Source organism: Engraulis encrasicolus, chromosome 19 (genome assembly GCF_034702125.1).
Source record: "Engraulis encrasicolus isolate BLACKSEA-1 chromosome 19, IST_EnEncr_1.0, whole genome shotgun sequence".
NCBI classification, from domain to species: domain Eukaryota; kingdom Metazoa; phylum Chordata; class Actinopteri; order Clupeiformes; family Engraulidae; genus Engraulis; species Engraulis encrasicolus.
In genome coordinates this window covers 17,682,725-17,697,724 of record NC_085875.1, presented here as the reverse complement: position 1 = coordinate 17,697,724, position 15,000 = coordinate 17,682,725, and the positions used below count along the sequence as shown (strand labels likewise).

At 41.1% G+C, this 15,000-nt stretch overlaps 1 protein-coding gene across 1 annotated transcript in view; it reads left to right on the top strand.

Moving 5' to 3' along the window:
* Positions 1-15,000, top strand: part of prkd1 (protein kinase D1) — an 82,800-nt gene that overhangs the window by 43,191 nt on the left and 24,609 nt on the right. Inside the window, exons 3-6 of the mRNA XM_063183731.1 lie at positions 425-556; positions 2,344-2,504; positions 3,727-3,750; positions 7,771-7,972. Coding sequence (XP_063039801.1) covers positions 425-556; positions 2,344-2,504; positions 3,727-3,750; positions 7,771-7,972 — 519 coding nt within the window. The remainder of the gene's footprint in view (positions 1-424; positions 557-2,343; positions 2,505-3,726; positions 3,751-7,770; positions 7,973-15,000) is intronic.

Sequence of the window (15,000 nt, the reverse complement as noted above, 5' to 3'; positions counted from 1 at the left end):
GGCTCGAGTTTTCTCTCCAGAACCTGCCATGGTGTTGGGGAGAAATGAAGAGGGACTTGTCACTGAATGTTTGCTTTTAACACAGAAAAGTAAATATGATGGATTCTTGATCAGAAACTCAATCTGAATGGAAATGCACATATGCGCCTCGATCAGAACAAAATGTTACTGTAATCTGGAAGGGGGCAGGAGGGCAGTTTATTGCCGCCACCATATTTGTTCCATTGGTTTTGATAACTTGTTCATCTTTTGCAGCAACAGTGGACATTAGAACACAGCATCACATTTTGCTCGTATGAGCAGTACATTTGGATAGGATCCACTCATACATGTTGGTGCTGTAGGATGGGAATTCTAAAGATTTATTGGTATTTATTTGTAACTGTACTAATATGTTTATCGCTTGTGTCTGTGTTTTCTCTAGCCTCTGCCACAGTGGAGGACTTTCAGATCCGGCCACATGCTCTCTTTGTGCACTCGTACCGAGCGCCGGCCTTCTGCGACCACTGTGGAGAGATGCTGTGGGGCCTGGTCCGACAGGGCCTCAAGTGTGAAGGTAAGAGCTGTCGAAGCGTTTGGAGGTTGGGGTGCGCACATCCACAAAGCTGTTATCCAGGTGCCAGACAAAAAGTGCTAGACAGTGTGATCAAGTGGCCCGCACACTAGGCATTAGCTCCAAAAATATAAACTTTATTTTATTTTTATAAACGGCAACGTTTCTGTTGGATCGAAGCGTTGCCATTTATAAAAATGAAATAAAGATTCAAGTTTCATCACACAAGAGCTGTCAAAGAGCAATATTGCTCTTTGGGGGCAGCCGTGGCGTGGCATAAGGCAATGCACTTGAGCACACTGATCCAGGTATTGTAAGTTACAATTTGTAACAAATAGGCCAATATCCTGTACTTGAAAAAAGTGTCAGCAAAGTATAATTAATGTAATTTCACACTGTTTCCATCCACTGACAGATCTCATTAAGTTTGCATAGGGCAATCTCAAAATGCACTGTGGCTTCATTAATTCCACTGGCGTCATTCGCTCTGCTGAAATCTTCAGAAATGTTCAATTTCGACTGCAGTGACTTTCAAGCGGACTTTGGCTTTTGCTTGGGGTAATAATATTATAGGAAAAATTATGTATTACAAAAATAAAATACGAGTCATAATAATGTCATACTAACATAAAATATAAAACATTTTGAACAATTATGTTTGGCCATTTCCTTGACTTGATGTCATTACATGTTTCAGCCACCATCCCCAAAAAAACACCTATGCAGTGATGGATCCATCAGCCAATCAAACCGTATACACTGTACTTGCAATGTATGTAAAAACATGGAAAGATAACTCCTCCATGCATCAGACAGACTTATCTTTCTGAGCCAGTGTGAAATTGGCATCAACAGAAAGATTGCTTAACGACAGCATTAATATTAATACATTAATATTACACTTATTCTAGCATCTCTCCACTGGCTGCCAGCACAAGGGCTGATTTCAAAATCACTCCTCTTGTTTACAGAACATTACGCAATGTAGTTCCAGCCTATCTAAGCGAGGTCCTGCAGGTCCTCTTATGCCTCTTTTCCACTGCCGGTTTTCGTGCAGACCTACACCTCGACACTCGGCCATCACTTTTTGCTTTTCAAATAGTCACGACACAGCTCAATCGTAAAGCAAAAAGTGGCGGCCGAGACGTGTTGTGTCGAGCTATAGACCTATCCGGAAACAGCAGTGGAAAAGAGGCATTAATGTCCCTTCAGTTCTAAAGAAATCAGAAGGACATTGAGCATTTGCTTTTGGTGTGCCCATATTATCGAATGGTCTCCCATGGGATGTTAGAGATGCTGCCTCTATGGACATTTTTCAGGTCAGGCTAAAAACATCAGTAAAACTTTTTTTACACTTGGGAATTGGCAGTGGGCAGATTTTTATTCTTGTCTCTCTGAGAACACACTGACACATGCCTACATTATTGTCTTTGTCAGCCTCTCGCTCTCGCATGTCTCTCAGTGTCCTTTGTGACCCGTTTATTTTCATCAGTTTGTCACTTTAATTCTGTGTGTGTGTCTTGCTGAGCACTGTTATGTCATTGTAGAAGGTCTCACACATTTATACTGCATGGCTACATTGATTTAAGAAAAGCTTTAGAAATGGGCATGTCATCCCCCTGTCCTAACTCACTCTCTTTCTTTCTTTCTTTCTTTCTTTCTTTCTTTCTTTCTTTCTTTCTTTCTTTCTTTCTTTCTTTCTTTCTTTCTTTCTTTCTTTCTTTCTTTCTTTCTTTCTTTCTGTCTGTCTGTCTGTCTGTCTGTCTGTCTGTCTCTGTTTTTGCCACAAGGCTGTGGGCTGAACTACCACAAGCGCTGTGCCTTCAAGATCCCCAACAACTGCAGTGGGATCCGCAAGCGTAGGCTGTCCAACGTGTCCCTCACTGGCCTGACCCACACCCGCTCCATCTCTGCTGAACCCTCCCCCACCGCCTCTGATGACGCCTTACTGGTGAGGCCCTGCCGCAGCCCCGTAAGAAAACCACAATGTTTACATTATCCAAAGAGTTCATCTGTCTGCAATTTGACTTCTTCTTAAAGGTGCTCAGTGTAGGATGGTGGCCAGAGTAGATATTGCAGCTATGTTGCGTATTGAAACGCTGCTGCCTATTGCCAAATTTGATCTTTTCATGAATATTTACTAAATAATAAACTAATATTTACTAGTATGACCAAAGTACAGTTTTGCAGCTAAAAATGTTGGACATAGAGAAGAACCGTCTTTTCTTGTATGAAAAGTGCAGTTTTCCCAGTCATAATGAATACTTGGTGGTGGTGGTGGTACATACAAACTTGTGAAAAAGATAACAGTTGTGAATGGATAGCATGAATTCTGGGAAAAAACTGCTAAAAATATTACTAAATCATTTAAACCTGAGGACAGTTCGCTCTTCGATTCAGTTCAGTTAAGTTCAGTTCAGTTCTGCTGGGACAAGGTGTGAAACTTCTTCAAACTCAAAGAGAAAGTCCAGCTGCTTACAGATGCATGACTTGGATGAATGACAGTCTTCACAAACACAATGTTAAGATGTTTTTGTTTTTTGAGAGGACAAGGTAGCGTGGACCCGTCTATATTTTCTGTGACCAAATTTCGTGACCAAGACATCTGGCATTCTTTGCCATTTCAGTGTTCTCAAATTTTAGGGGAGCAGGGACACAGTCACTGATTTTAACCTCTCTGAGAAATCATTTTGCATGAAGGTTGGTCAAGCTCAAGCTCAGCTTGAAAGAGCTAGGTATGTGGTTGCGATAGCCAAGACTAGTCAAGAATTGAATTTGCAGCCCAAGGGTCACACGTTCATGATCTGACACATTGCTGGTCAGAGCTCTCTTTCATCTTCATGTTTTGATGGGGTGATTTTTATACAGTACCTTGTTTAGACCTTCGTTTGTGTATCAGAATGGTTGATAAAGGATGCCCATCGCTGTATACCACATTGGCCGTCCCCTCCTGCTACCATTTTTAAGGAATTTAAACAGTTGCAGGAATTTAAACAGTAACTAGTTGCATTGTCACATGAAAACTTGTGTTGCAACATGTATTCATTTGTGGCACTTCACTCAATAAAATGTAAAGAAGTTATTTATTTAGATTTCAGGAAGTTATGACGAATGATGTGATCTCTCTCTTGTGTTTCTCCCTGTCACGTACATGCTCTGGATCCATCCTCCAGTCTCCAGTGAGCCCCAGCATAGAGGTATGTGCTGCTCTCATACCCAGTTTATTTGATGTTACATTGAATGAGCTGTTAATATGATTCACTGGAAAATAAATACTTCTTTATAGCGTGTGTGTTGATGACACGATTAGTGAAAGCTCCCACTACACATGCAACAGTAATGTGCAAAATTATACTAGAACATTGTTATTGAACTATTACATTTCACAATGTTTTATTCAACTATTCAAATAGTTCTAACTCGAGTAATTGCTTGCTCTAAAATATTTATTGTGGTTGACTTATCTACAGTATACACTAGTGTTGAAGCTACAAAGTCAATTTGGGTGCGGTGATGCGACGCAAGCTGTTTTGAGATGACAGAATGTTTGGGTGAATCTCTTTATCGTCGCTAGATTTCAGTGCTAATTTTGACAACTTTAGTGAAGTAACAACCGGGAGTCTCATTTTAATTTGCTGGAGGAAACTGTGAATCAACTGCTATGGCAATTGCCATGGCAGATAAGTAGAGAGAGAGCGAGAGAAAGAGAGCGAGAGAAAGAGAGATGCCGCCACAGAGCTGTGGAAAAACATCATCGGAAAAACATTACAGAATTTTTAGAGGCCAAGTTGCAGGAGTTTTAAAGTTGCACTTTTAACTACAAATGTCTGAAAGTACAAGACTAAAAGCTAACTCAGAAAACAATAGCATGGGTAGCAAATGTATTCTAATTAATATGCAGATACAGTTTGGCAAAATACTATACACTTTAATAATTAAGTAATGTTTAGGGAGTGGAATAGGTGGTGTGGTTTTGCTTTTTCTACTCATCTTGGACATCAACTTATCACTGTTGGTTTCAAGACCAGTCAAGCCACATGGAAACATGTCAATGAAAAAAGAAAGATTCCTTTTTCTCTTATGAAGATCTAGAAAAAGAAATCTGCACCTGAAAGGGTTCTAAAGAAGGAGAATATTTCAAGATCCTGGAACAATTGTAGAGATTTCGTTAAAAAAAAGTATGTTGCCAGAAAATCTCCTGGAAAAGGCGTTTATAGAAACAGGAGTGTGGGGAGGTTGAGTGGAGCCTGTGTTGCAGAGGCCTGAGGTTGGGTAATGAGGCCATTTTAGGGCCTCGCCTTCTCTCACGCAGAGACGATCAATCCTGCTGCTTTCTACTGAGCGTATCGAACAGTTGATTACACACACCTGTGAGATGTCAGATACGCTCACCGCGGGGGAGAACCAAAATCCACCTCCATGTCAATCACTAACACATTAAAGAGGGCCTCCATTTAAATGTGTTTTCTTTACACACACACACACACACACACACACACACACACACACACACACACACACACACACACACACACACACACACACACACACACACACACACACACACACACACACACACACACACACACACTGCAACTCTCTCGCTCTCTCTGTCTCTCTCTCTCTCTCTCTCTCTCTCTCTCTCTCTCTCTCTATCTCTCTCTCTCTCTCTCTCTCTCTCTCTCTCTCTCACACACACACACAGACACACACACACACACACACACACACACACACACACACACACACACACACACACACACACACACACACACACACACACACACACACACTCGCCATGCTTGACTGACATAGCAAAGTGTTGTTGGTAGGACCTGCATAGTTATGTTTGGCGACAAATATTGTGCTATTGCACTTAAGGAGAGGGAAAACGCAAGGGCAGAAGTGTGAATGGCTGTATATCAAGGTGTAGTGAATAATAGTGTTAGCTTTTATATTAATGGAAAAGGGCTGTTGTCTTCATTAATATTCCACAGCATCCAACAGCTGCCATTTGCTTTATGTGCCTGTTTTTCAGTTTTCCTCAGATGGTGTGATATTTTGAGGCAAAGTTGTGTTACCTCTGCCAAGGAGGTTGTTTTCAGTCACGTTGGTTTGTCTGTCTGTCTGTTTGTTTGTCTTTCTGTTTGTCTGTTTCTTTGTCAGCAGGATAACTCAAAAAGTTGATTAAATTTTGGTGGTGATCCTGATTTGGAACACGAACCAGAACCAGGACTTTTTAAAAGATTCTTCACCATTGCTGGCCTATATATCTAGACGCCCTTAGTGACCAGAAATTGAATTGCGGGGACTCCACAAAAAGAAGGCAGAAAGTCCAGCCTGATCTCCAAAAATTCCGTGCTCCTGGACATGGATGTTAAGGACACGAAATCCGTGTCCAGGAGCAAGGATTTTGCCAAAATTCCGTGCTTCTGGACACAGAATTGCTTTCCGTGCTCCTGGACACGGAATTGTTTTCCGTGATGGGCACACGGAAGTGCTTTCTACAGGCTATTACCACAGCTCTGTGTAACTCTATCATTAGAAAATACATACCAAATGCTAATTCTAAACAAAATAATGCTATAGCAATTTAAGTTGTGCCCTGACCAAAACATTCCCTAACTATAACCTGTCATTAAAGACATATTTTTGAGAAATACCTTTTCCAGTTGGTTGCTAGGCTATCAAATTCATATAATGAATGAAAGAAAACTAGCTGTGCCCAGACCAAAACAATCCCTAACCCTAACCTGTCAGTAGGAAATGTTTTTTTTGAGAAAAATCCTGAGGAAACATAGAGTTATAGGAGTAGCCTATAGAGAGAGCACTTATCTATGTCCGTCACGGAAAACAATTCCGTGTCCAGGAGCACAGAATTTTGGCAAAATCCGTGCTCCTGGACACGGATTTTGTGCCCTTAACATCCGTGTCCAGGAGCACGGAATTTTTGGAGATCATGTTGGAAAGTCTTAGGGTGTAACATAGTCAAATGTTATATCAAGCTTCCTTGGCGGAGGTCTGCGCTCTCTGAGTGCTTCTAGTTACAAATGTGTTACTTCATAATAATGATGTGTTGCTACAGTATCTCATGATGAATCCTTTGGGTATTTTCACAGCTAGGTAGGTATTTTCACAGCAACTGAAGTCAGTTAAGTGGACCAAAAAGTGAATCAACAGCAAAAAGACTCAGTTCTGTTTTTGTTCATATTATTTCAGAAAGAACTGGCTGCTCTGTCTGGTTCCGTTAGACTTTTATAACGAGTGAGTCCTCTTTTTGATCACACCTGGTCCTCTGGAGCTCTAGTCACAAGTGTAACTTGCACGGCTGTAGTACTCGAGTCCGGACTCGGCCCGAGTCCGGTCTCAAGTCCGTTTTTTTATGGACTTGGACTTGTCTCGGACTCGGTATTGTTTGGACAATGGTCTTGCCAAATTAGGCTTTTGGACTCGCCGGGTCTGTCATTAAGTTTTGTTTAGAACACTGGCCATCAGAGATTGTAAAGTGGAGCTTGAAATCCAATAACAAACACGTTTTGTCTTCACATCCATGCCATATAGGTTATCTTCTAAGGTTCACACTATTGACATTAATCCTTTTCATTGTCAAACACTGACCGACATGTGACTCGGACTTGACTTGGACTCGAATCTTTTTGGACTCGGTCTTGTCTCGGACTCGAACCTCTTTGGACTCGGACTTGTCTCGGACTTGACTAGTACTGGTCTTGGACTTGTCTTGGACTCTACAAAGGTGGACTTGACTACAGCCCTGGTAACTTGTCAAGACTCATTAAGCGAATCATACTGAGACCACATCATTAAAGGTCTCCCAGATCCGAGGGGTCTGGGTACATTTTGGAGCGTTCACGTATATGCAGAAAATGCTCACAGGTCTGAGTTTGCTGAAAGGGACACAATCTGACAATCGGTTATTCCTGGATTCAGATCATTCAAAAACTGAACAACTGAATGCTTTGGACATGGTTTTTGACATGTCAGCTTAGCTATACAGCTGTGCATCAAGCTTCTCTAATTCATGCTCACTGCTCTTCTCCTATTAATGTATATACGTAGCATATTTAAATACCAAGTAGGAGCAAAGCATTTAACAGTAAAAGAGAAAAAATTAAATACAATAAACTGCAATGAAATAAAAGTGATATTAATACCTTTTACTAATAGTAGGTATATAATTCTGCTCTTGTCCTCATCAGAAGACCGCCCCTGAATTTCCCGGAAGAGGAAGGTCCAACTCCCAGTCGTACATTGGGCGTCCCATCGAGCTGGACAAGATCCTGATGTCCAAAGTCAAAGTGCCACATACATTCGTCATCCACTCCTACACACGCCCCACCGTCTGCCAGCACTGCAAGAAGCTACTGAAGGGCCTTTTCCGACAGGGGCTACAGTGCAAAGGTAGCATAATCAGGCATGCACCCAACAAAATAGCTGGGATTTTCCCCCAAATGTGTTGATTTGGTATTCATTCAAAGGGCAACCACACAAACTCTTTCATCCACACACAAGGAAATAAAGAGTAAATAAAATGGTCCAATCAATGGTACAGTTACCACAATGAATGGTTTGGGAATTTCTTGCACAATTTTCAGTTCAACACAGTTGAAAACTATTAGTTATGTCAAGGCCCTGGAGTGCAAAGGTACTATAGTCAAACGTACATCTGACAACGTAGCTGGGCTATTACTTTTTTATCATTTACGATACGTTTTGTCCAATGTATAAGGTATGCCTGAAGTGCAAAGGTAACATAGTGAAGACATACAGTATTTCCTTTTTTCGTGCATTTATTGGACACATGTGAGATGGAGACAGGAAGTGAGTGGGAGAGAGAGATGGGGGAGGATGGGGAAATGAGTTACATGGTATCTAACGGGTAAAAAGGGGGGTAATTACAAAGAAAATACCATGTATTAGACATATCTGAAGAATTACTCTGAAACTGTTGAATATTTTCTAACTATCTAATCATCTAACTTCTCTCTGTTACCCTGTTGTTACCCAAATAAAAGTACTTACTTTGTAATTATCCCCTTTTTACCCGTTAGATACCATGTAACTTCTCTCTGCTACCACTGGGCAAAAAGGCTCTGTTTCCGGGGATGTTTGTATGAAGATATTTCTGGATATTTATAATATACGGAGATATATTGATAGATACGGTACTGATACGCTGGTGCCAATTTTCATATATGGAGCATATCCGAATCTCGGAATGGGACAGTTTCGACATGAGACAAATCCGGATGCCGTTTTCTCACCTGATATGGCACGTGCTTCACGTATTTGATGCAGATACTCCCACGGATGTGTTCCATTCTTGTAGTTGTATATCTCCGGATCTGTGAGGCATGGGACGACCCATACCTCCTACGACCAGGCAATAAATTGATTTCACAGGCATTTATGTACATGCCTTTATCACGCTAGGTGTTTTTAGCTTCTTCCCCAAAGTTGTTACAACAATGAACTCGCACTTACTGGACAATGTTCATCTATAAACGACTGTGCACCTTGCAGGGAAGCTCAAATCTCAGAATACTTTGTATAATGACAAAAAAAGCTTTATATTCTATTACTTAGGCCTATTACAACTTAGTCTTGCCTGGTTACCATCCTAATCACGAGTGAGATTGTCTTTCAGATCGAAACGATTGTGGAAGCTGAGGATTTCCCAGGCTAACATGTGACGGGCATGTTGCCACATCTGTGATGTTGCCAAAGTTGCCGAAATTACTTATGCTGACGTTAGGTTAAACTGCCCTACAAAAGGTAAACAGCAGTGCCAACAATGAAACTGAGGGGAAAGAATGCCTTCAAAGACTTGGTAGGTTGGATATTGTAGTTACTGCAAATTTGACATAGCAATATTTGTAAAACAGGGCACATTTTGACCATAACTCTTAGTCACAAGATAAAGGAGGTGTTATGAAAATCATTTTCAGAATGAACACATTTTCAGAATGAACCTACGGTAATTGGTTACTGCACTTTGCCTTTGTAAGGCAGTATACTTCTTTCAACATAATATAATAAGACACAAATCTACTGCAAAACAACAATTAGGCCAACTTTAAATTACTGCTAAATCCCAGCTAAAATCATATTATAACAGACAATTATTTTGTTGAATGTTCTTTCTTTAATTGCTTATTTTACATTTACATTTAATCATATTTCAAGCTTTGTCGGCCGCAGAAGGGGGGGGAGGTCACAAAGGGAGAACCGGCCACTATCGGTCACTCGCTGGCTGGGCTTGCTGGCATCAATTGAAGTACGCCAGCAAGGCGCACACTTCTCCATCTCAGACAGAGCACAACAAATGTGCATTCCCCATCAGGCACAAGGCTAGAATCAGCTCCTTTGAGGTAGTCAAGGTCGTCCTCCTCCAGGACATCCTGCGCCACCAGCACCACTGCTTGAAAAGCAACAAAAAAATTGGGCAGTTTTAAACAATGTGTTAAACATTAAAAAAATATGTACAGTTCAAAACCCACACTCATGCTTGTTTACCATGAACATGCCAAAGAACTGGTCACATGAGATAATACAGCAGGATTTTCACAAGATTATCCAGCAGATCAACCAAGCATAGTTCAATTGTGGTTTATCCACAGGAGTACAGTAGCTGTCATAGTAATATCCCTTACAAAAATTAACCATGGTTCTACTATTTAACTTTGATACACTATTTGCCATAAACCATGGTTCCCCCAAACCACGTGTTTTAAAACTATGGTCCCCCCCACATTTCCTTATGCTTGCATCTCTTAAGCCTGGTTTAGACTAGTCCTTTAGTTGGAGGACACGTACTGTCAGCAGGGTAACGGCAGATCAAGTACCCAAACAGTCACCACGCCCTCCCTTTTAGCGCTGAATAGACCCCTTGCCGCGATCAACGTATAGTTCTCCCAGTTTGAATTGTTCGCGATCTGCCACTGCCCCCCCACTGACAGTATGTGTCCCCCAACTGATGGAGGAGTCTTTTTTAAAAAAGATATTATTGTCTTCATAATGACAGTACAGTGCAGATGATGACAGGAAGCAAGTTGGGAGAGAGAGATGGGGAAGGGCTGGCAAAGGACCCAGGCCAGGAATTGAACCCGGGTCGGTCGCATTGCAAACGAGTGCCCTGCCATATGCTCCATGGTAGGGCCTGACGGAGGAGTCAAAACAGACCTTTAGTGTTGGCTGCCCATTTGCAAATACCTTGTACCAAATGCGGTCATTCTAAAAACTAACAATAGTACTCGGAAGAAAGAAAGGGGATATTGGCTAATTGCCCCCTGAAGTGAAGTAGTGACAAAAGAAAGTGATGGCAGTTGTATGATGGGGTTGGTAGTTGTGGTTTTACCTACCCGCTCACGTCTGCCCATCAAATTTTTCCTTTTTTTCTCACGTCATCAGTCTTCCCCACAAGGCCCAGTTGTTTGACTTTTAAGATTCTCAAAGAATCTATTTCAGGCTTCTGCGAGACAGAAAGAAACTGAGTTAGTCTTTTTTATACATCATAATCACATAAATGAGTTATGAGTAAACTCTCTGGTCCCCAGCTCTACCCAGAATCCTTACTAGCCTGGATGATGGCATTGGTGAACTCGTCACTATTAGGTAATCTACAGCTGAACAGAAAACATACAATGCTGTACACAAGTTTTCATTACTTTATGACTAAACGTGTAATGGTGATCCAAATATACAGTGCACGGCAATAATGACTACACCCCTGTTGAAAAGTAACATTGTGAATACCGGTAATATATATATTTTTTAAAAACACATAAGTTGTTCCCAAAATGATTATAGAGTAAGTGTAATACAAAAATGTTTTCATATTATGGCAGAAAAGTAAGGTCAGTAGTATAACTTGAATGACATATTTGTCCATTTTTTTGTGCAATTATGCTATGTTAAACTGTCTGAGAAGGGGCGTGCTGGCCCAAAACGTCTTGAAATTGAAATGGATTTAAAGGGAGGTCATCGTTGTGTGTGTTTCATCCTTGCCTTACATTGAACTTTTACATTATGAGTCCCCACCAGGCCAAAATAGATGTGTGTGAGATTTGAATGAAATCATGTGGAGAGTATGTATCATGATCTGCTTCAGTAGTCACAGTACATGTCGACAAGCATGTTTCTTTTGGTGAAATTCAGCTTCCTCCTGTTGATGGCATCCACACAGCCCCAAACCGTGCAACTCTCACTACCATGCTTGACTTCAAGCATGGGCACTTTTCTTTGTTGAGAAGGATACAGCTGATACTAGGTAGGGGGAGGTGAGGGGGCGTGACCAGGCTTATGATAGGGTCAGGGGGGTGTTTGGAGGCTTGTGATGAGTCCAAGGGGGCGTTTGCTCAAAAAAGGTTGAGAACCACTGATCTAAAGCTAATTTGTTTATCATGGTGTCATTAGATCACAGTACATGGTTCCATATCCCATATCCTTAGTCTGTTTGACTCTGATGAGACCATGATAAACAATTTTGCATCAGTAGATGGTGTCAAGCATGTGTGGTGGTAAAAAGTGATTTGTAGAAAGAAAAGTGCCTCATGCTGAAAGTCAAGAATGGTAGTAGAACCGAAATGTTTCGGACCTGTACCGATGCCGTCCGCAGTAGGAAGCTGAATTTCACCACTAGAAACATGCTTGTTAACATGTACTGTGACTACTGAACATCATCAGATCATGATACTCTCCATAGGATTTCATTCAAATCTCATATACATCTTGTTTAGCTAGGTCCAGACTCGAAATGTAAAAGTTCAATGTAAGGCAAGGATGAAATGCACAGCGATGACCTCCCTTTTAATCTTTCAAATTCGTGAAGATTCGGGCCAACACGGCCCCTCCATAGACAGTTTAACATAGGGGTGTACTCACCTTTGCACCAGCATAATTTCAGAACAATGGACAAATATGTCATTCAAGTTATACTATTGACCTTACTTTTCTGCAGTAAGCTGAAAAGATGTTGTATTACACTTACTCTATGGTCATTTTGGAAATAACTTGTGTGTTTATTGAAATATTGTTCAAAATATTACTTTTTCAACAGGAGTGTACTCATCAACATATATATGTTCCTCTGGTTGCATTACATCTTTCTCTATTAATAGCACTTTGATCACAGAAGTATGGGCTGACATGCTCAGAGTAAACCTGTTTACCTGGCCTGTGGTCCAAGTCGTCACTGCAACTCTTCCTCCAACGCACGATGTGTTCGCCTCACTCATTCTTGATGAAAAAAAAAAAGATAACACAATCACATATTGTTATGCTAAGAAATTTCAATGTGATTCACTAGCCGAAATGGGATAAATGCAGAGAAAGAATTTCCCCTAGGGGACCAAAATTGGCTCCAATCCAAATTGGCTAAAAAATACTGTTACAAACAGTGGACAATTGTTTCTTGAATTTCCCACAGGATGAATAAAGTGCTTAGTAATACAGTGAATAAAGTACCTTATCTGTAAAAGACAGCCTGAACCTTACTGATGTTTTCTCTAGTTTGACGATGAGAACCTCAGGGTTATTTGAGATGGTTAAAATGGAAATTGCACATGTAAAGTCTAGATCATTTTCTTTCCCTTAAAACATGCAGTCAAATATATTACCGACAGGTCCTGAGGAACTCCGGAGGGTTCTGGGTTCCATTGGAGGGTTGGGGTTGCGGGGTGTTGATAATGCATTGCAACCACCGTCTCCTGGAGTGTCTCATGACATTCATGGAGCTGCGGATGTAGAATAGAGTGAAGTACTTTTTATCATGTTAGGCCTAATTCCAAACAAAATTAAGGTGTTTATCAGCTTACATAAATACACAAATACAAAACCAAAACATGCAGAGGCCTTATACACATCATCAGTCTTACACATTCTCTCTCTCTCTCTCTCTCTCTCTCACACACACACACACACACACACACACACACACACACACACACACACACACACTCCTAGATGGGCATCATGTCATCCATACGATGTCATCAATTACCCTATAACAAAACACATTCTTAAATTCACAATTTCTCGTTCTCTTCTTTCTGGCACAGAAGTCTCTAGCTCTATGTGTGCATTGGATTAAGAGCAACGACAGGGCATACTCCTGTTCTGTCAAATAACATCGGAGGGGGCTTCTTTACCTCTGCCCCGTTCATAACGACACATGCTGTGACCATCTCTTATCTTACAGAAAGGCAATTGAGAGTGTGTGTTTTTCGCTTGGTCAAGGGGGACAAATCATATATTAGAACAATACAGCCACACTTTCAAGACTATACAAGGTGATAACTTAGTTGTGTGCGACATTCAGACACAAGTGTCCATGATGTCATTAACTTTTAGATATCACGGAAAATAAGCTTTATGTCAAACAAATCTGTAACCAAATATTAGTCTCCTCCTAGCTAGTTAAAATGTAGCAGGTTACCAAATGTTGTCGTAATTTCAAAATCTAGCCCCTGCAGATATCCGACGTCATATATCCAATGTCAGTAAAACGTCTATGCATACATTCATTCGTGACACCGTATCACTTGCCCAAAGGTTTAGTATTTTTAGGTGGTGGCAGGCTAGCTAACTAGCTAACGTTAACATCTGCCTACCAGACCGAAAAAGCTAGGCTAGCTAACATGCTAAGATAACCGTCCTTGTTTAGTGGACAGTACAAGGCGCTGGTTAGTTAGCAAGTTAGCTATACGGTCAGTCAGAAAACATTAGGAAAGTTAAACATTACAATATTCAGGCATGCTTTAATTTTGATCTAGAGCTACTTTAAGACAATACACCGTATGTTCCTCTAATCTGTTACTTCAACTTACCTCAGAAAGTCTGGTCCATCCTCATCATGAAATGACCTCGAACAACCTCGCCAGCCATCTCACTTGGACACCGTCTCGGAGTCCTCTCATAGTCCCATAGCCTAGAGCTAGAACTAAATAAGGTTTTTTGATGGCTTAACAAGTCTGCGACAGATTTCTGGAAAGTCTGTGATAAAGATGCTGCCAACTAACGTATGACAGAAATCCAGATAGGAAGCGGCGGGCTGCCACGCAGAGCTTCATAATCATAACGGCAGAGGGAGGGCCAACATTCTATTCAATGCGATTGGCAGCACACGTCATTCAAAATACCGGTATCCAGTCAAAATATCTCCGTATTCACCAAACACAATTCCGGAGTCAAAATATGCCAAGATTTTCACGGATTCTTGAAAAGTCGGGAAATGGTCGAAATCTGGTCCGAATATGCCGCGTGTCATAAAACATATCCAGTCAAAATATCTCCGGATACAAGCCTATTTTGCCCAGTGTACCCTGTTGTTACTCAGAAAGTACACAGTAATTACGAATGATAACTGTCCCGTAAAGTGAAGCGTTAACAAATATACTGAGAGGGGATGCTAGCAGGGCTGGACTGGCCAT